At 39.1% G+C, this 21041-nt stretch overlaps 1 protein-coding gene and 1 long non-coding RNA gene across 2 annotated transcripts; both read left to right on the plus strand.

Annotated features, from left to right (window-relative positions):
• The first annotated feature begins 327 nt into the window (after positions 1–327).
• LOC148187744 (uncharacterized) lies at positions 328–5106 on the plus strand. The gene is made up of 4 exons (XR_015778416.1): positions 328–1409; positions 1517–1615; positions 1716–1966; positions 3518–5106. It is a non-coding gene; the product is annotated as an uncharacterized LOC148187744 (long non-coding RNA).
• A 2070-nt stretch (positions 5107–7176) lies between these two features.
• LOC121954511 (RING finger protein 122-like) lies at positions 7177–19773 on the plus strand. The gene is made up of 6 exons (XM_042502055.2): positions 7177–8104; positions 12770–12926; positions 14528–14570; positions 14668–14709; positions 16309–16391; positions 17438–19773. The coding sequence occupies exons 1-6, from the start codon at positions 8080–8082 to the stop codon at positions 17556–17558; spliced, it is 471 nt and encodes a 156-aa protein (XP_042357989.2). The 5' UTR covers positions 7177–8079; the 3' UTR covers positions 17559–19773.
• Positions 19774–21041: the final 1268 nt, after the last annotated feature.

Consider the following 21041-nt stretch of genomic DNA (forward strand, 5'->3'; position numbering starts at 1 on the left):
AGCCCTTTTTGTGTGTACACAATGGTAATAAATAAAGCCTCTGGTCATTAAAAAAAGTAGCCTGCTGTTATCACATGTGACCTTTTGACCTTATTTGGATCCTCTGAAATTTGCTTCAAGCTTAGATGTTACATTTAGTGACTACAACTGGAGAAAATCAAATATGGCAATGTTTTTGACCATATACTGCAATATTGACATTACAACAATATCGTAGGGCTGACTATTGGTGCTTTGCCAAAATATTTACACAATGAGATTTTAATCAATAATTATCAGTAATGTGGATATAATGACAAAGTGGATAAAAGCAAATAACAGCTAGAACAGTCTGGTAAATTAAAAAGAACCCAAAAACCAACATCACTTAACTGTAATGCAGCCTGTAAAACCAGGAAAAGACAATACTAAACTGAAATATTATGAAATCTAAAATGTCAGCTTGTCTCATATCACAACTGTGTTATACCCTGCTTTATGAGTGACTTGATCTATTATTTAGGAAATTACATGTAACAGGCAGTTAAAAAAATTTATAAGCAAATTCAGATTTTTTTTTAAGCTAGTGAAACATATTTATGATGTTTTTTAAAACTAATTTATAGGGAAAGTTCTTTAATTTTTTTTGAATTTCTTGATATTTTTTATATAGTTTAACTATTTATATCAAGATTACATACAATTACAACATACAGTTACAGTAAAAAAAAAAAAAGCCAAAAAGACACAAATATCAAGGTTAAACACTCAACTAGCAGACATTATAAAATATAAAAAGGTTTGTTTCTTCTGTCTTTTGTTGCTGGTGAAAGAAATCAAACCAATTTTCTCAAGTTTCAAAGAATTAATAGATCCTTTATAGTGCTTTTCGGACAGCTAGCAACCTAAAACCTGGGATTATGGGTGAGACTGATGATTAAATTCCACTCCCAAAATGATTATAACACTACAGCCAGTGTTTGCTCATGCATTGATTACAGTGTTGCCAGCAGAAGCACCTTATCTCGGCACTTGGCCCGCGACCTCGTCCCTGCGACCGAATCACAGCTGTGATGATATACAATTTAACAGCACTCCCTCTCCTGTGATATTGCTTAACTCCCATAGAAGTCAAATGAGTCATCTAATTTCTATGGTAACTACATTTCAAATCATTTTTGTATCCCTTTGACCATATTTTCATTTGAAATTGCACTCTGCACTATGTCAATGGTCTCCATGACAGTATCAAGTTCAAATCCAAAGCCCCAATGCAACTTTTCTGTGAAACTGCAACACCTGGTTTACTCTCTGAGATTTTCACACACAGCTCATACAGGATGGACACTGCCAGCTATTTAAACACTGAAACCACTGAGCATGACAAACAAGGATTGGATTTTTTTTTTTGGGACAGCAGTTATGATAAAGTAAGGATGGACTGATGTAAAGTGTACTCACTGTTTTCTGAAAATGTACACATGCTTAATTATCCACTTCCAGATGTTAGATTTAAACAGAAGTTTTGCCCTGACAGATGATAGCCATCTATCCGAGTTTGGGCTCAGAACTGAACCATACTGCTGAGGACCTGCTCAACATGTTCTTACCTTTGGGATGTGTCGTTAGTGTTCAGGTAGGCTGTTTCACAAACTCGCCTCGAAAAATACAAATTTCACCTTAAAATGTCTTCACCGTTTTCAATAGCAATAATACTTTTTTCTCTCATAACTTAGAAAATGGTGAAAGATGGACTTGCACGTGGCAGGGTGACTTTCTAAAGTTTATGAAGCTGCCAAGGCCATTATGAAACTGAGATGCAAAGGATACTTTGAGAGGCCAGAATACCACATGGAGGACAGAGAGGTCCACAAGAATGAAAAACTAAAAAGTCCCAGCGACCAAACTCCATCTCCTACAGGACACGTTTGGTGACATGACACCACAGAGACTCCCTGGTCTGCTGGACACACCAGCGTACAGCCAGGTAATGAGCCATTTGAACCATGGATTTAAATCTGATCTTTCATTATTATTATTATTATTATTATTATTATTTCCCTGCTTTATGGTGGATTTTAGGTGCCCAGACTTATTTAAGTAAAACTGGGTTTCATTTTTTAGGGAGTGTGTCTTTGTATTTGTAACTTGCCCGAAAATGCCTATAAAATGCAAGGTGCTCAGGCTCCTCCCTTCATGCACGACCATTGTGAAGGTACTAACTGTCAAAGATTCTCTATGTGACTCTCAGAAAATCCTTGTTTTTAGTTGCACATCTTTCCCCCCCTTTCCCATCACATGAGCTCTGGCTGTTCAGGATTCTTGTAACTTTAATACATCTGGTGAACCGGCCTATGTGTCCACCAGTTCACACAAAGTCAGGTCTGACACGTGAAACATACACTATCCATTTTGTCCAGTTTTCAATAAAGGTATCCATCTCGGTTCTTAAATTCAAATAATTTTTTTTCATTACATAAATGCTGTATATTAAATCGATCCATTCGTCAACACTGACTTTTTTTTTTTAGCCATTTCGTGATACCAATAATATTCTTACAGGTATTTTTCTTCTTTTGAGTTAACTTTAATAATATCTAAACAGGGGACCAAATTTGTCAGCTATGCATTCCTAAGGACTTCCTCGCCTTACGCAGACGCCGGAAAAGTTCCTCCCTGTTTACTTGCGTGTATGCCGCACACTGACTATGCACAACAGTGTTCCTCCTGTGAGTTTCCACTCACCTCATAGACTTAACATTGTGAGGACATCACCGATTATTAAATCACTTTTCTCAGCTCCGGAAAAATGTTACAAATATAAAACCATCATGGCTCAAAAATTCTTAGTAGAAATAGTCATAATTGACCTTTTTTGCAGTTGGATATGTCCTGTCAACAGTTTTACAGACTCTCTCTTTTACAGTGGGGGTCTATGGGGAAATTGCTTCTTTTTGGCTTCAATATAGCAAGTGTCCACTGGGAAAATTTTGCGGCAAGGGTGAGCAGATTTCCTGGGTACAACAAAGGATTAGGCCATGTTTAAGAAAAAAAAACGTTTGATTTTGAGAATAAAGTCATAATATTACGAGAATAATGTCTTAATTTTGAGAATAAACTCATAATATTGCAAGAAAAAAGTCCTAGTTTTGTGAGAATAAAGTCATAATGTTACAAGAATTAAGTTGTAATTTTATGAGCAAAAAAGTTGTAATTTTACAATTTGTAAAGTTCTTTACGATATATGTAAAAAGTTACATACTGTACCTTTAAAATCAAGTGAGAAATGACATTGTCTCCATGTAGAGTCACAACAACAGCACGTTCTCTAGGGAGTGAGCATAAGGAACGGTGTAACAACTAAATACCTCTAGTAAACGTGATTTTTATATTTTCACTTGAATCAAAGCATTGTACACTCATGTATGCTTTTCTTTGAGACTTTTAACAGTTTGATAATATCACCTTTAAGTCTGACATGCTGTTTATCGCTGCAGATGCTGCACACTGTGTTCTTTCACCTTATTTGACCTTACAGGTGGAGAACAAAGGAGCCCTTGTGAAGCTTCCCTACATCTCCAGTGCCTTGTGGCTAATGGATTTTTCAAATGGCCTTTACACTGGCTCCAAACGCCTCAACGTTTCCTTTATTCACGAAAGACACAGGACGCCCCCTGGAAAGAGGACAGCGAGGAGAAAACACCATCAGAGGCACTAAGGTCTGCTCTGTCTCTGAGTCTGCTACAGCCAGAGCTCTAGAGCAACAACACAATAACAATATATGTAATATTAAAAATGATCTGTATCTCTGCAGTTGGACAATACTGCAAAACTGACTAAATGCTTAAATGTCAGATGCTGACATCATGTAACAAGGTTTGGAGAATTCTATAACAAACAGACTCACTAGGTGCTGCAAAGAGTAAAATTTGTGGCAGCATTCAGTAAAAGATCATTGAACTTAGAGAGATAACTGCAATCCATCACTCAAATCATGACAGAGGTGAGTACATTCAGATTTTTTTTGTATTTGCAAACAGGAAAGAACACAGGCCTACCATAGTTGCTGGATGATCAGAGTCTTCGTAAAATCAAAATGGCCAAAAAATACTTCAAATTGCTATGGTATGCAATAAAATCTAATGTTAATAGACATACCATTGATATTCAGTTTCTATGTGACCAGGACTTGTATGCAACACATGCAGATGAATGCAATATGCAAAAAGCTTTTTGTGCATATATTTATACAGTATGACTTTATGGTTTTGGTCATGAGTTAGTGTGACATCTCGATTTGCAATCATATACAAGGTCAGTGTGATAAACAATTTATGTGTCATGGTTACCATGTTATAAAGTTATGCTAGACATTTTTGTATCAGAAAATATTGTCAGTATAGTTGCTAGGAAAAGTGGGATTAGTAAAGTTTGATAAAGTCAGTATTTAATATACAACGCACATAGGATTATTATCCCTACTTAACCCTGTAGGGATAATAAAGAAACATTACTTCCACATCTTAATCTCCAAGAATTTTTAAATAATGGACTCTTGCCATAGCCATCAAAATCCCTACTTGTATTTCTTGTAATGGTTGTTTTGTTTTGTTTTGATTGATGTTTTTGCAACACTTTTTTGTTAATTGTAATTTTTTTCTCATTTATTTATTTTTTCATATGAAGAGTTTCTAGTGAACAAATGCCAGTTCCTTGAGTTGTAGCGATATGCTGCACATCTACACATCACCCACTAGATGGACCTTTGGTCACTTTGAAGTAAGCTTCACATCATATGACAGCCAAGATGCATGGACTTAAATTGCTTTGCACTCATACATACAGGTAGTTTTTACAGCTGCAACAGCGAGGCTGGTATATTTTTACTTAGTGAGTCTGTGTGTGTCATCAGGTGAAGTTCTGGAGAGACCTATTTCAAAGGAAGTACTACAGAAATCAGTTTGAGTATTTTTCCAGGTTTTTATTGTTTGTTTGTCTGTCTGTCAGTGGCCAGATTTTGTTGCAACTATAGCATCCCAACTTTGTGAGATGCAGTCACGAAACGCTAGAGGTTTGTTGTTGAGATCAAAATAAAGGCCAGGTTCAAAGATGGGTTTAGTCTGAGCAAGGGTGCCAATTTATGCCTGTTTCATATTATGTATTAAACATAATCAGAACGGGAAATCGTTACTCACTTTCTAAAGATTTCTTAAAACTATCCCACATACTTGTATTACTTTTTATAAATATATATAATGCTTTCATTGTTGATAGCCACAAAGCAGCTCTGGAGGCAGAAATAAACTCACCAGCTGCATTTATCCGCACTTGGCCCATAACCCCTGGGCACGTTCACACCAAGTGCGTGTGTAGTGGTTCAGTTGAACTCTGGAGTGTTTACCCATTTGGCACAGTTCATCTGGTCAGGTGAGAACATTTGAAATAGTGTGGCAACAAATAACAAACACAGTAAGACAGCAGAAAATGTGATTTTCAGCTCTCCTCCCAGAGAACTGTGTTCACGCTCATTATCGAGGTGGAAACAAATGGAAGTTACAAGAAACAAAACACCAGCGTTTGTGTTGTTATGCGTTTGTCTCACATTTTACCAGACTGATAATTTGTTAATTTACAATCCATTTGTCATAGCTGTGCTGACTACCTTACAGTCCTTCTCATGTTCCTCTCATGTTATACCTATGTTGTTTAACCTTCTAAACACATGTCACTCTCACTTATTTATCTTCATAATGCTGACTGAACGCCTTTTGGTCCCTGTCCAGGTGACTGATGTGGCTTCTTGAAGCCTGATATTATGTTTCAGATACTTACAAACTAACCCATGTGGAAAATTGTTTATCCACCCACTTAAAGGGACACTTCATCAATTTCACAATGCACATGAAACATTTTTTTAAGGAGTCTGAATCAAACTAGTGTTTTTTTTAGTCCAGAGTATCAATCAAGTTTCTAAAACACTAAATTCCTACATTTCCCAGAATGCAGCCCTATTGCATGTTTCAATAGACTTCTGAAAGGTTTCTCCAGAGCCACAAAAGACATAATACAGCTGTTTTTACTGTCTGCATATTATACTGTGATACGCAGACTTTACTTAATGTGATTTTAGATTTTAACTCAGGGTCCCTGTAGAAGATAGGCTCTCAAGTTCAGGTGTACTGCACACCCAGGCCCCCCGAATGTGCGACGTACTTTAAAGCCAAATTGACATAGTGGCCAAACCATGTAACTACAACTCCCTGGTCTGTCACTTGATGCCATTGGGCCCAAAAATACATTTTCCCATAGACTTATGTAGGAATCATTGGATATATTTTTTTACGCATCACAACTCTGGGGAAATTACTTCCACTGAAGGTAGATAAAAGACGCAAAATTAAATCATTTTATTCCCATTGAAGTTAGCAGAGGGCTAAACCAGAAGTTAGCTACTCAGCTAGTTTGTGTGCTTGTTCATTGTTTGGTTCCCAACAATGTGGAAGATCAGGGTCATTTTTTTAAACCCTGGAAGTCAAACCTTTTTAGCTTTATACACCACAGAGCAACTTTTAGAGATATGAACAGAACCCCACCTCCAACGCTGTATCCTATTGTCTTTAGAGATCCATAGTATCACCTACAGTCCCCTGTCTTTTCAGATTAAAAAGCCATTTAGTAGTGATTATAGTATTAACAAACAAATTTGCAAGTAATTACATTACCACTAGCTGATGTCCACATAGAGAACTTAAAACCCTTGGGTCCCCTAAGGGTCTGGGACCCCAGGGAAGTTGCCCACTTTGCTCAGTTTATAGTCAAGTCTTGACAGAAATGGATTAATCCCCCATTTTAATAGGTTCAGGTTATGATGTTTATGGACAAAGAGAGAGTTTGCATAAACTAGTAATTGGAATCAACCAATTCTAAAAATAACATGTAATCAATCACACTGCCTTATAACTATATCACAACCTCTCACCACGTCTGTTTCCACATCTGCCTGTCTGCCATCTGCTCTGCAGCTACTGCAATAATAGCTTGCAGCTGCAAAGGAAGGAGGGGTTGGGGGGGTGGAAGTAAAAACCCAGAGGGGCCAGAGGTAAAGGGAGGGCAGGCGGGCGGACGGGGAGGGAGGGAGGAGAGAGGGAGGGAGAAGGAGGAAGGAGGGGGCGGTGAAAGCAGAGCTGTGATGCAGACAGCGAATCACATGAGCAGGGATCTGTTTACAAACTGAGGTCTGTAGAGGAGAAGTGGAGAAGAGAGACAAGGAAGGGGAGAGGAGGAGAGTGAATGTGAGAAGAAAACACAGGAGAAGAGAGGAGAGCTTGGATCTGAATTGACATTAGCTGCATTGTCTTCCTGTGTTATTTACCTCGCTGCGTCTTTGTTCAGAGCAGGAAGGCAGGGGAAGAGATGAGACGCTGCTTTCCGCAGAAACACTGAGGCTGCCTGCCTGTCTCTCTGCCTGCCTGGTTGGCTGGCTGTGCTACCGGGAAACCCATCAATGTCCTTCCCTTTGTCTCTCCATAATTGGCCACGGCAGGTTTCAACATCCAGGGAGGAGAAAAGCGACGTGGAAAGCTAAAAAGAGAGAACAGAGGAGAAAGAAGAAAGGAAGGAAAAAGAGAAAAGATGATGAAGGGAGGGGGAGCCTCGTGACAATGTTTTGAAGGGGAGACAAAACAAAAAAGCAGGGATCGCACACGGCCAGAGGTACATAACCAGTGTACTGGATGATATTTGGAGTAAATATCCTAATACCGTCAAGGACATTGATGTCTTTTTATCCACAAAGCTCATACCTTCATCTACAAGACTGTTGTCTTTGTCTTTAAGTGGCAAATCATCACTGCAGACTGAGGTTCAAATGAGCAGCTTGTTATTTGGGTAATGTCTTCTTGAGAAACTGGGAGTCTCTAATCAGATCTGCATACTCCCGACCACAAGGATTTGACTCACTGCACATCCACTCTACTGTAAGCTTAAACTGGTCTCAATCTAAAAAGTAGTGGACGTGGACGGAAACCAGACTTTGTGATATCAGAGAAGTCACAACCCCAAAGATTTTCTGGGTTTGCCGGCCTCACATTTGCACATTTGATGCTTCCAATCCAATGGTGTACCGGTAAGTGTCCTGGAGCCAGCTGAGCCATATTTTTGCAAGTTCAAACTAAGCCTTGAGATAATGTAAGTATTTACTAAGTGGAAATTTACATAAGTTAAACAGAGTTTCACTACACAAACTAGTTCTTTTTCCTATGTGCATTGTCCTCTGACAGGTTTTGCTGTTGATTTACGCCATCAAGGTTCTGCCTCTGCATCCTGAGACATGTCTTTGTGCTCATTGCCTGATCAGGTGGTAGCACACGTGCCATTAAAACACCGGCGCACCTGTCGCTGGGCTCTCTTTTTCACTTGAGTGCAAACACAGCGCTCAGTGAAACCTTTGCCGACCTCAGGTGTTGCTGAGATGTATCTCTAAGCAGGTCCTGAAGTTTCTCGTTGTTTTTCCAGCCTGCTCACTCCCTACACCTTTCCCGAAGCTGCGGACAGAGGCAGTTGAGCTAACTAGCCATGATACAAGTACCAGGAAAGAGATGGCCAGCACGTCTGTGAGGAAGTTTCTGTCTTTCTGCTGCCTTTTTGACAACATAGGCTATGGGACACGAACTTGTGAATTCTAAGATAGCGAAGGAATGGCTCTCCTTACGCTGCCTTACTCTGCCTCTATTTGGCCAACCCTGACATTCTTACCCTAACCTTAACCAATTCCACTCCTCTCGCCTAAATCTAACCAAACCAACCAACAGAGGTAATGAGTACTTGCCACTAATAGGGAGAGTAGAGTGGGTCATTCCTTTTGCTACCCTAGGATTCACAAATTTGTCTACCACTTCCACTAACTGCCAGGGTACCTCTGGCTACCTTACCAGTTGGCCAGTTTTGGTTACACCACGACTTGTTAGCATTTTCTCCTTTGACTCAGCACTTGCTAAAAGGCTACTTCCCTCACTGGCTCACCATTCACTCCTGGCTTTGATGCAACATTGTGTCCAGAGGAGAGGCTTTTTGTTGCTGTTGCCCAGATGGCAAAGCCAACTTCTGATAACTGTTAAGCTAGTGCTGTGTAGGCTGCCCTACAGCAGTCAAGGAAATCTATCTTCAGACTACACCGGCCCCATTTCCTCAGACTGTCCCCCAACCAAGCGCAATGTGTACAGCTCATATCAGCCTCGGACCCTTCCACTAGACTGGTCGACTTTGAGGGAACAAGAGTGGCAGTACTACACTGAAGCACAGATTGTTTTTCAGTTGTAATATATGTGCTGATGAGAAGCACCCTGCCTGGGATGGTGGGATGGGATGCTTGTGGTCTCCCCTCCCCACATGCCTCATTTCCCCAGTGTAAAGGAACCTAAGAACTTCCACATTGCTACAGTGATGCACATGCTGTTTCAGAAGCATGTCATGTCATGTTGGTTAGATGCATCCCACCAGAGGAGGGGGTTGGAGCTGCCTTGCCTCTTTCCATGTCCTCTCTCTGTCCTCACATTGCTGGGTGATAGCTCATGTCCCCCATGATGGAGTTTATCACCAACATGTAGAATTTGCCATTCCGACAAGGAAACGGCACAAGGAAATTTTTCTGCCTATTCTCCCATTATAATCATCCACCTTCAGTTGTGCCCCAACTATGCCATGCACACAAGAGTGCACAACCAGACCCAGACACAGGTCATTGATGACAACTTTGCACCAGTTACTTTTTTTTTAGTTTAAAAGGGAGCCAAGCAACTGTTGTTGTTTAATAGGGCATGCATGCTACCACCTGGTTGGGCGGTGTGTGTAAAAATTTGTTTCGGGGTTCAGGGGTGATGCCTTGATGGGATAAACCGATAGTGAAGGCTGTTAGCCGGCTATACACTCATAGAGCTTGAGTTACATCTAGGTTATTATTATTTGTTTTATAGAGATTACTAAATGTTTACATCCAGTAACTGCCAGGTGTAACTGTCAACTAACTGACAACGCTAACATGAGCCTGTTAACATATAATAAAGATGTATGCTGGGAATATTTTGAATTGCATGCTTCCTTGCAAGCAATTTACATATTACTAAAGTCTTAAGTCTTGATTTAGTAAATCATTAGTTTGAAACTAGCGAGAAGTTAAGAGTTTAGGCATGACTCTCCACACAAATTTACCACAGGATTTATAAACAGCTGCTCCAACCCAATCCTAATGTGAAATGTTATGCATGAAGTTATGACATGACCAAAAAGAACCACACTTTATGTGTGACTTCATGACGTTAAACATATTTTAAAGAACAACTGAGATCTCTAGAGTAAGATTCTGTATAATCAGGTTCTATTATTTTCCAGTCAAAACATTCAAACCAAAGCTACTGTTCCTGTTTGACAGTGTTCAGGTACAGATCTATCCAGACTGCATGCATTTGCACAGCGGCCTACCTTTTAGTGCTCCACTATCAATGATTTACTAACATTGTGCTAAGATTACAGCTGCTTCCTCCTTGTCCCAAACTTCATGTCAAACCCCTCCTCCCCTTAAACGCCCCCACTGTACAAGCCAAGACTGCACCGTCCTGCCTTGACCCCCCTCCTGCCTGACTTTTGAACCAGGAGGTCACCACCATAGCATAAGTTGTGCCATTTGACTTTAAGAAATAGTTTACCACTGCAGTTTAAGGTTGATGTTTATCGTGTGGAATGAAAATAGCCTTGTTAAAGCCCCTCAGGCAGAAAACACCTCTTTCTCCCTGAGCCCAGAGAGTAACACATCTCAGGCCAAGACGCAGACCAAAAAGTGGAACACATTCCTGTGTGACGTAAGGATGGTTGTAAAAGTTCACATGAAAGTGCTTTGCAATGTTGGAGAGGTGCTTATGCTGTGGGGTCTATGAACTTTGTCAATATGTGTAAGGTTTTTGTCCTGATTTAGCCTCTGAGCATTATACGGTGCACCTATAAGATTTCTGTCCTGGTATAGCCCCTGAACATTATATAGGATAGTAGAAGCAAACAACTCAATACACTCTATTCCTCTATAGCTACACTCAGTTTGATCTTGCTTTATATGAATTTATGCCATAAAAATTTTACATTACATTCATGTAATTAATTTGGCAGACAGTTTTGTCCACTTACAATAAGTGCATTCAAACAACATAGGAGTAAGAGCTAGATACAATCAAAATACGGCGTGTATCCTTTTAAACATCGACTAAAAGCGTATACAACTACTCATTTTTATAACTTATAACCTAACCCACTGACTATACAAGCAAAAATGTGTTAAATCCAATTATAATATAAATGTAACTAGGTGTCTGAACAGCTGTTATTACACACTGCCTTTTTTAAACTTTCCACCCAACTTCAAAGACTTTTAGCAGCTCATGAGTGCCTACAGTGTAGGCAGTATTACATTGCAGTTTGAAACACGAGGCTTACGCGCAGTGTGGTGCCTGAGCGCCAAGTCTTACAAGTTACACAGTTACCGCATCAAAGCCATAGAAGGGGGACACAGACGGGGTGATGGGTTTGTATTGAAGACATGCGTGGACCAAACTGACACTGGAAAGTCTCTGAGCTGAGTGGGAGAATATCCCAACAAGTGGACACAAAGATGACAGACGGATACAGTGAAGGGCCACTCTGTAATGACCTACCCCACTAAGAGTGAAAGCGTTTACTGCAAGAAGATACACACAAGTACTTGTTTCACTCTCTGTCTAGAGACTATTACATCATTCCCTTGCACCTCAGACATATCCATCAGAGCTAAACCTTAACCTAGTTTAACCTTAGACATTAAGTTGAAAGGCTAAAATAAAGTGTCACGGTTGTAGGTGACCAGCTTTTCGGCATGGCCCCACAGTGTCAACGGGCTTTTAGGTTTGGGTGTGTTAGGAACCTAAGATAGAAATAAATAATTCAATAAAGAAATTAAACATTTTAGCTCAGCCGCACTACTACACATTTCTCAAACCATTTATGCTAAAGCTATTCAGAGTGATGCAGAATGTGGCAAAGTCTTGTAGTGATTTTAATTGGATTCACAGTCTTTAAATGCCATGTGTAAAACTTTTTCTTTATGGACTTGGTGTGGAAAGTCATACAGTTTTTCCTTGTCATTTCTGCTGAGCCTCTAAATGCCACATGATGAAGGCTACATTCCTGACATGTGAAATAACTGGCTGTAGCTTTGTTAACTGTAGCTGTTCATATTTTAAAAAATGACTTTTTTCACATATTTACAAAGTGCATTGAAAACATGAATGTGTATTTGCATTATTAGTAACATTAGGCTTTGTTCATGAGTGCATTGTTCTTTGTGTAAAGACAAACGAGCTGGTTTAGACTTGCATACAGGTCAGCCTCTCATGAAAATATATGTTGATATGACGGATATGATGCAGTTTGATATATAGTTGTATTCATTGTCAAAGTTTCACAGTGTATAGGAGGGTTGCTTCCACACGAGTATGCATTATTTGTACTCGTATAAATATGTATTCAGTGAATGCCCTTTTCTAAATACAATTTTAGAGGCTGACAGGGATACAAATCTGAGCAAATATTGCATTTTCTCATTGTGAAAATCATCTGTGATTGCTGAAATACTGTGTTGGTGTAACCCTAATACACAAGTACTTTTTTTCTTTCTGATAGCTAAACCTTGTTTTAGCTGTATTTATATTTCTTATGCTCCGGTTTCTTTTGTGTGTAACCTTTTTTATTTTCATGTGTCCTATTCTCTCAGGGTGTCAGTGTGACCCTGACTTACAGAACATTGACCCCTACTGCAACATGCCGTCTGAAGAGCTCTTCCACCTGCCGCTCAATGTCTATATCATCATCCTGGGCATCGGCCTCTTCATCCTCATGCTCACCCTCATCTTCTGCTGCTACCTCTTCAGGTACAAGACAACAGACAAGGCCATTTTTAATCTCACTCTGCTGTCGAGTGATGATGTCCACAGCCACACTTTGTGCATGTGCGTGGTGTTCTTCTACAGTGTGTCATTACAAAGTTGCACCACCTACCACTGGCCTGGCATGCTTACTACAACGCTTTCGGTTATTTTTGCAGATCCGTGTACACGGTTTGTTCTCACAATGTTATCACATGAATGTGAATATTCTAAAATCGCAAGGGAAAGACTTTTTTGATTTTAGTATGGACGTTCTTGTCCAAATGTGTCCCTAGATGTAACAAGTGAAAATTAGCTAACTTCAGCGTTTGTTGTGTCATAGTTTTAGAACGATTAAGCGAGTTGGATAACCGTCAGGTAAAATACTGGATGGCTCAAAGGGATGATTTTTTTTTTTTCTTGCCAACTATCATGCTTTTACCAAATAATGAACACATTTTTGGGCATGCTGTTTTTTTCAATTGGCTTGAAAAATACTGCTGTAATGAGAGAGAGAAAAAAAAAACGAGGTACGGGCAGAGCCCCGAATGTTTATGTATATGTTAGCATGCTCCTAAAAATCATCCATCTTTCAGTCAGATTTATCCACTTCTAACTGGAGACATCTTTCTAGTCTCAGTTATATGTACAGTGAAATCTACTTATAAGGGAAAATTCCTCCATTGGATCAACCTGTAACCTTCAGTGCACACCAGAAGATCCAATCAAGTCTTTTTATCTACTTGTTTGTTGTTTCCACTTCTCTCAACTACTTTTGCAGTAGTAAGTGATATTCTGTTCTTTCAACAACCTTGAGAGAGCATACCTGAGCTTCTTGCATACAATAGCTGTTGTTTAAAAGTAAGTGATCTATACTCACTGCAGACAGAGATTTAATATTTCAATGAACTCAGCTGATTCATTCAATCTGTCACTGCAGGGACCTCTCATTGTATTACACAGTGTAGTCTGTTGCTTTGCATATGACAACGTGTGACGTTAACACTGCTTTAGGCAATTACATACAGGTTGGGATTGGGTCCGTGAACTACCGTAAGCTTCCAGGGTTTCTGGAAAAACCTGTTCAGATGTGTACCTTAGCTAAAGAGATTGTGCTTTGTTGATTTATTTGGCTGCAAGACGGATGTCTGGAAATACCTATGATAGACTGAGAAATTTTTTAAAGTTGGTATATGTATTTTGCAATTGCAAACACATACTAAGAAGCCAATTAAGTTTCCTCAAAAGCTTGTAAAATCTCAATTATGACTAAAAGACTGACCTGAAAATAATGAAAACCTTTTTATGCTTTCATCAATTCATTATCAACATAACAAAGCAAAACTTTCCAGTGAAAATTCTTATGCGAGGACATGCTCTTGAAGTGTTGCAGAGCTGCTCATGGTGAGCTTAGATGTACAGGCTGTTACTTGAATTTGGCATTGTGTGAATTCCTGGGCTGCTTGATGCAGTAGCTCAGCTGATTCATGCAGCATGACAAGACATGTCCTGAAGAAAACAGGCAGATATGGAACACCAGGCACATAATAGGAATTTTTATGACTCTAAATTACAGCGTGATAAGTTTGTTTCTTTGTGCTTCACAGACTCAAGCGACAAGGTGCAAGAGAACAGTATGGTTACAATGAGGTAATGTCTCAATACTATGTCCAGTTTGACTCAAATCAGAGTCAAATTGTAATTCCCACAATATTCATGTGCTTTTTTGTCTGCATTTTCTCAACAGGTTGTTTTAAAAGGAGCGGGGAAGAAACTGAGCCTTCTTGGTGTAAGTTGAATACAGAGCGAATGAAATGAGAATGTTAAACTTCTAATGAGACAAAATGAATGTGGAAAACATACTGTAGCAAAGTGTTGAAAACATAGTAAAATATAGTTACGGTGGGAATTTTTAGCATCAAATTTAATGCTGTGATGAGCTTCAGTAAATCTGTAATTTGCTGAAAAAAACTCACTTTTCATCATTACTGTTGGCAAAGTTGTCCAATTACAGTGTAAAAATATTGCACATGTAATCAGCGTCTGAGTCATTGGCGTCAAAATTTCTCTGAAGTTCAGAGGAAAACCACACAACCACACATAATATATTGCTTGGTATGATATTCCTTTGAAGTTACTGTCCTTAATTTGGGCTATTTTAAAAGATGGTTTTGTATGCTTAGCTAAACTCAGCAGTTAGCTACTCCCTGATTCACTGTTGCAGTCGTGTGACAGTTCTGACGTCCCAGTTCTGCACTACATCGTATTTGTGTCCCGGTTTATAAAAAGTGAGAAAATTGACTAAAATGAGTTGCAAAGTTAGAGTATTTTCAGAAAGTGAAGTGGTGTTGACATTCAAACAAAAGAAATCCGAGCTAACAGCTAGCAGCTAAATGTAAATAGTGGAAGCTTTAATACAAAAAAAAAAATTAAAAAAACTCAACATGACATTTCGAGCATTAATGTCGAAACAAACCATTATTTACCATTTAAACCTCCTATTATGTTCAACAGCCATAATGTCCCTGGATCAAATTGACTCGGTGTGTGCTTAACCATCTGAAAGTACTAGAGACTTTCTCATAAACATTATCTTTAACTCAATCAATATCAGTTTCATTAACTTTTTTCACCTCTTAGAGATCACGGTTTACTGATAGAAATTCACTCAATTTTCAAACTGTCTTTTCTGTAAACTAGTAAACAAATACACATTCACCACATTTGTTTCCACACGTTCTTTTTTTCAACATTTTTGTGATAGGTTTTTGTTACAGGCCATGTTGATTAATTCAAACAACATATCTCTATTGTAAGGTGTCAAATTGACCCTTTAAATTCAAATTTATTATAAATTATATCTTAAAAATACATGTTTCAAAAGGAAACTTGAAAAAGAAGGAGAAACTTTGTGTGTGTGTGTGTGTGTGTGTGTGTGTGTGTGTGTGGTTTCATGCTCCCAAAATTATTTAAAATATTTTTCCTGTATTTTTAAACAGGAGCGTTCAAGATATACATTTTCTAGCATTGCCAGGATCTTAAAAATGGTTAAGCTTGAATATTTCTTGTAAAATTTCTTGTCAAATGCAAAAACAGAATAACAGAATAGAATAAAACAAGCTTGGTAGTGCATACTGTACAGTATTAGCTTGAATAAAGGGATACAGCAGTGATCAAATTACAGCTCTGCAATCATGGAAAGTTTTCTTGCTGATTATTTAGAAAAACCACAATCATGCAGTAGTAGCTGCTGTATGGATGCATTGTCGTTCTGACCTTGCAATTACTGTATCCTGAGGAGTTATGAAGTGCCCGTATCAGGTTATAATGTATTACCTGAAAACAGCTCAGGTGTTGGTTTTCAAAACCTGTTATCTCTCCTTTTCAGCAAACATGCGCGGTGTGTTTAGAGGAGTTTCGCAGCAGGGACGAGCTCGGAGTGTGCCCATGTTCCCATGCTTTTCACAAGAAGTAAGTTCTACAACCCTGCTTGGTGCTCTTCAGACGCTGATGTGACTGAACAGCTGGCTCCACATTTGTGAACATGCAAACTGTATTTCAAAGTTACAAATGAAAAAAACATAGGCTTGATAAATTTGTTTGCCACAAATTGGTAATCATGCAGCTAATTTTACTGACTCGTACTTTATGTTTTAGACTGTAGATGCAAACAACTGTCAATTGAAAGCATGTGGAAGAGCATTTTTTAAACAGCTGTTGTGTCTGCAAGTCCATCATCAGCGGCTCCGTGGCCTCTGTTTTATTATTACTCTAGCACTGTTTTCTCCAGTGTCAGTTCAGGAGCGGCTCCAGCCCCCCGTGACCCTGAATAGATTAAATAGTTGCCGATAACTGATGGATAGCCTTGATTTCTTCACATCTTTGCAAAGACTTTTTGATGTGCAAAGATCCAGACTAACCTGTTTGAGGGAATGACTCATAAATTCCACTTCATGATGGATTTCTGCCTTAAGCTTAACAGCTGAAGCAGAGTTCCATTTAAATTCAGAAAAAAGGCATTTTGAAACTTTTTCAGGGTGGCCTGCAGACAAATACAAGCAACTTCCTGATAACGTATTAATTTGTTTAATGTTATTTGACAGGGACAAATACAGCCTACAGAAAGAATTGCACAACAATTATGCAATGAAATGTATCAGAGCAGCTATTGCTTATTTCTAATTCCTGTGCGTACATCTCTGCATGTTTGAGCATGAGCATAACTGAGCAACTAGACCTGTTTCTGCCCTGCAGTGGAGGTGTGACACAGTCTTTGAGACCGGTTTGCTTGTCTTTCTGACTGACATTTCTGTGCCTGTATCACCGGTATCTTTGAACTTTGTACATATCTTGTATGTCTGCCTGTTCAGTCTTGTTTGAAAGTTGTTTGAACTTCCTTCCCTTCTTGTGATTCCTAAAGTGCCGACCTAGATCCACCTGTGTAACTTTCCATACTTTTTCCTCCTTTAAAACGACAAGACAAGGTCATGTGTCTGTCATCTATCTGCTTTTCTCAGATGTCTGCTAAAATGGTTAGAGATCCGCAGTGTGTGCCCCATGTGCAACAAGCCCATTTGCCGCCTCCAGCCTGACCCCCCACAAGCACCTGAGCGGCCACAGAGTCTCCTGGAGGTCTGAGAGGGGGGAACATATGTCCTGCAACACCTCACGCACTCCAGTCGGTTGGCACTTCTCACTAAAGAGCCAGTTTCACCATCCAACAGATTGGAGTTTTAGTAATGCAAGCATTTTCTAAGCAGAGCCACTCTGGAAGTAAAAATTATATAATTTTCTGAGTTTACATGCGGAGCCAAAGAGCCTACCTGGTGAACTATGTTGGAGGAGATTATAACACTTAGATGTGGTAAAGGTAATGGCCCATCACTAATTCTTGATATGACATTCGTGATAGCAGATAAAGGCTAACCATCAAGCCTAGATAATGCAATTTTCAGCACATAGCCAGATGCTTAAGCAAAGTGCCTTAAAGCTGCACATCCTCTTAACAAGACTACACCCGTCAGCATTGCCACACAACGATGAGGTATCATATGTGTCAAAATCACAGTTTACTCATGATAGGTGACCAATGTAGAAAAAAGTGAACAATTGGTCAACAGCTCTAAATTATCTGGCTTCACTTAGTTGCCAAGCTAACAGTGAGACATAAATCTTAAACTCTGGCCCTCAGAAATCTCCTTCTTTATTTCATGGACATCACAAATGTCTCTTTTGATAGAAAGAAAGGTATCCTTTAAAATGGGCTTCAGTTTAATCAGTTACTTGTCCTGCTGGAAACCTGAGGTTAGTTTCATCCACTGCAGTGCAGTAGTTTTTAATGGGGTGGCCAGATTGCGGCCCTGAAAATCTTGGGGTGGCACACTAAAAACAAAAGCCCTAACTGTATTTCAGGAATCCAATTATGCTTTGCAAGTAAATAGACAAGTCGAAATCTGTCAATATGAGAGTTAAGGCATCACATACTGATATACTTTGGTTTCTCATGATTAATATTGCCAATTATCTGATGTGCATAATTCCTACTGTTAAACTTTTTAAACTTTTTGAGTTCCACAACAATCCTGTTTCAATGTGTTATGTATCTATTGGCCTACATGTTAGGCGATTCATTCCTCAAATAAGCTGGTTGTCCTTTGTGCATTAAAAAGACAAATATACAGCTTTAATATGAGCTCAAATTTAATTTCAGCTTATTGATTATAAGGAACAAGCATTTCCTGGGAACAAGTCTTCTCAAGTTTCGGGGAGACTAAATGTGACATCGAAACAACAGCGTCATCAACATTATGGCGTCATCACCAAAAACAAAACTGGTGAAAGTACCAGCTAGTTGGGAAAAGTTAAAAGGGTCAGAAGACTTTCATGAGTCTTCTACGTCTGTGTTTTCCAGACAGTTGTGTCTGTCCCCCAGCATGTTAGGATGTTGCTTTGGAGTTCCTGCTGTTATGATTTCTGCCCCAGAGCAGCTCTGCCTCTGAGATATGTTTGTATGACAAACTCCAGTCTGCCCATTCTCACTTTGCCCAAAAAAATGACACGTAGCGCCACATGAATATAACGTGTCTTGGTCTTTCACCACAACTTAAGAGGCCTGGAGCTTGTACTGAAGACGATTGAACAACCAGACACCAGCTTTGAAGATATCAAAACCTCCTTTGGCTCATCGATGCCCAAAATTTGATGGCAAATGCAAAGACTGTAATAAAAGGAGATATGGAAAAGAGGACAATTATGAACCAAATAGAATCACAGCTCTACGAATTTTGGCTGTCATCTTTTATTGTCTCACAGACAGTCGGCTCTGTATGTTGCCAAGCTGAGTGACGGACAATAGTGAGGCCCTAAATGGTGAGACAGATGTGATCTGATAGAAGAGGTGCTGTCACATGTCTGTTGAGCTACGACAAAGTGAGTGACTGAACCAGTAAATTAACACATAAAGTATGTATGTGGGTTTTAAGTTATTTTTAAGGAACTGTTTTGTATCAGCTATTAGTCATAACTGGCTTTCAGTAAAAGGTATTGTGTGTCAGTGATGCTTTAACACTTTTGACTGTCATTTGTCAAACAGCTGGATGTCATTGTTGCCAGTGGGACAGATGAAATGTTATGTCTAAGAACTGCTCTGTACTGTAGTGATATAAATAGACACACTGCACTGATATGAAGAGCCTGTCTGAGCTGGTTTCTTGTCTGAGTGAGGTGCACCATAAACATAACTCTCTGTATGTACCATGTAATATATTATTATGAGTACTGTGTAAATTGTAAATGCTTTAACATTTTCTGACTTTAGGAGAAAAAAAATATAACCGGTGTTTTGATATGGTCATTTGGATCCAAGTCTCTTTTTTTTTCTACTTTTCCTACATGTTGACAAGTTAACAGTATATTCGTATGTTGTCGTGGTAATATATGAAAAAACTACTGTTCTGCTTTTGCCCTATCATTGTTTGAGGAGGTTTTGGTTGAACTTTGTGTGTACATAATGGAAGGATTTCCGCCAAAAAGGTTCCACCTCTGATATATAAATATCTATGAAAAATGGTCTTCGCACATTAATTGTTAGTCGCCTTAGCTCACTCTGACAAACAATAACTGCGCTGCCTGAACGAACAAAGGCGGCTGTCAGTGTCAAAGACATATCAAAAGATGCTATACAGAACTTTTTGGGGACAGAAGCTCCTTATTTCACACAGAAACCATGGAAAGGGTCTTCAAATGCCACGTGGTTAGCATTGGCCAGCCTTTGTTTATTTGAAACAGCTTAGTTAAAGTTAATGTTTTTTCAGTTGGGTGAGCTTTAACTACAAACCTTTGCTACAGTCAAGACTGATGTCAGTTTGTCAAAACCAAAATACGAAGACTAAATTGAACAGAAGACATGATAAGCTAACGTTTCAAAGCTGAAGTTGGCCATAACATTAGCGGACATTAGCTAACTTAACCTAACGTTACCTAGCAAAGTTTGTTGAAAGATGAAGTTTTTCACGATGTTGCCAACATCATGTGAGGTTATACTTGTCACTTTGCAGCAATTTTTGCTAAAACTAGGTTGCCTTACCTTAGAAAAAATGAAGACATCCTCGTTTATCTTCTTTATGTTGAGTTGCCACACAGCTTAATCCAAAGAAGACTCTTTGCTCTGTTTGTGTGAGTTTTAGGGAACAGGATAAAATATACCCCTCTCAGGATACCTCGTATCAGCGTTACATTTACCCCATGCAGATTCTTTGAATATTTTTTGAAGTTATAACTGCATACATTTAAATCAAACGACAGGAAAATCAATTTTTTCTGCTTTTCTATGGAGTTCTACCAGCAGGAAGTGTATTGTGTAGCATAACAAAATGTGATTAGCTTGTGGCGTTTGAGGGAAGGGCTTAACAATAGTTCAATTCAGAAATAGATTGTCCATCCTCTAACAAAATTCCAGCAGGCTATTTGCTGGGAAGTGTAATGCTGCAATCTGTAACCTTCTGTTTATGTTTTATACATACAGCAGTATCCCAGTGATGGCACCACCTATCTGTTGGTCCAGATTGACCAACAACTCCTTTCTCAGCCCAGTCGCCAGCAGAAAGTTCTTGCATTGCATAT

This window comes from Plectropomus leopardus, chromosome 13, assembly GCF_026936395.1.
Source record: "Plectropomus leopardus strain MGB_pleo_1.0 chromosome 13, ASM2693639v1, whole genome shotgun sequence".
Taxonomy (NCBI): domain Eukaryota; kingdom Metazoa; phylum Chordata; class Actinopteri; order Perciformes; family Serranidae; genus Plectropomus; species Plectropomus leopardus.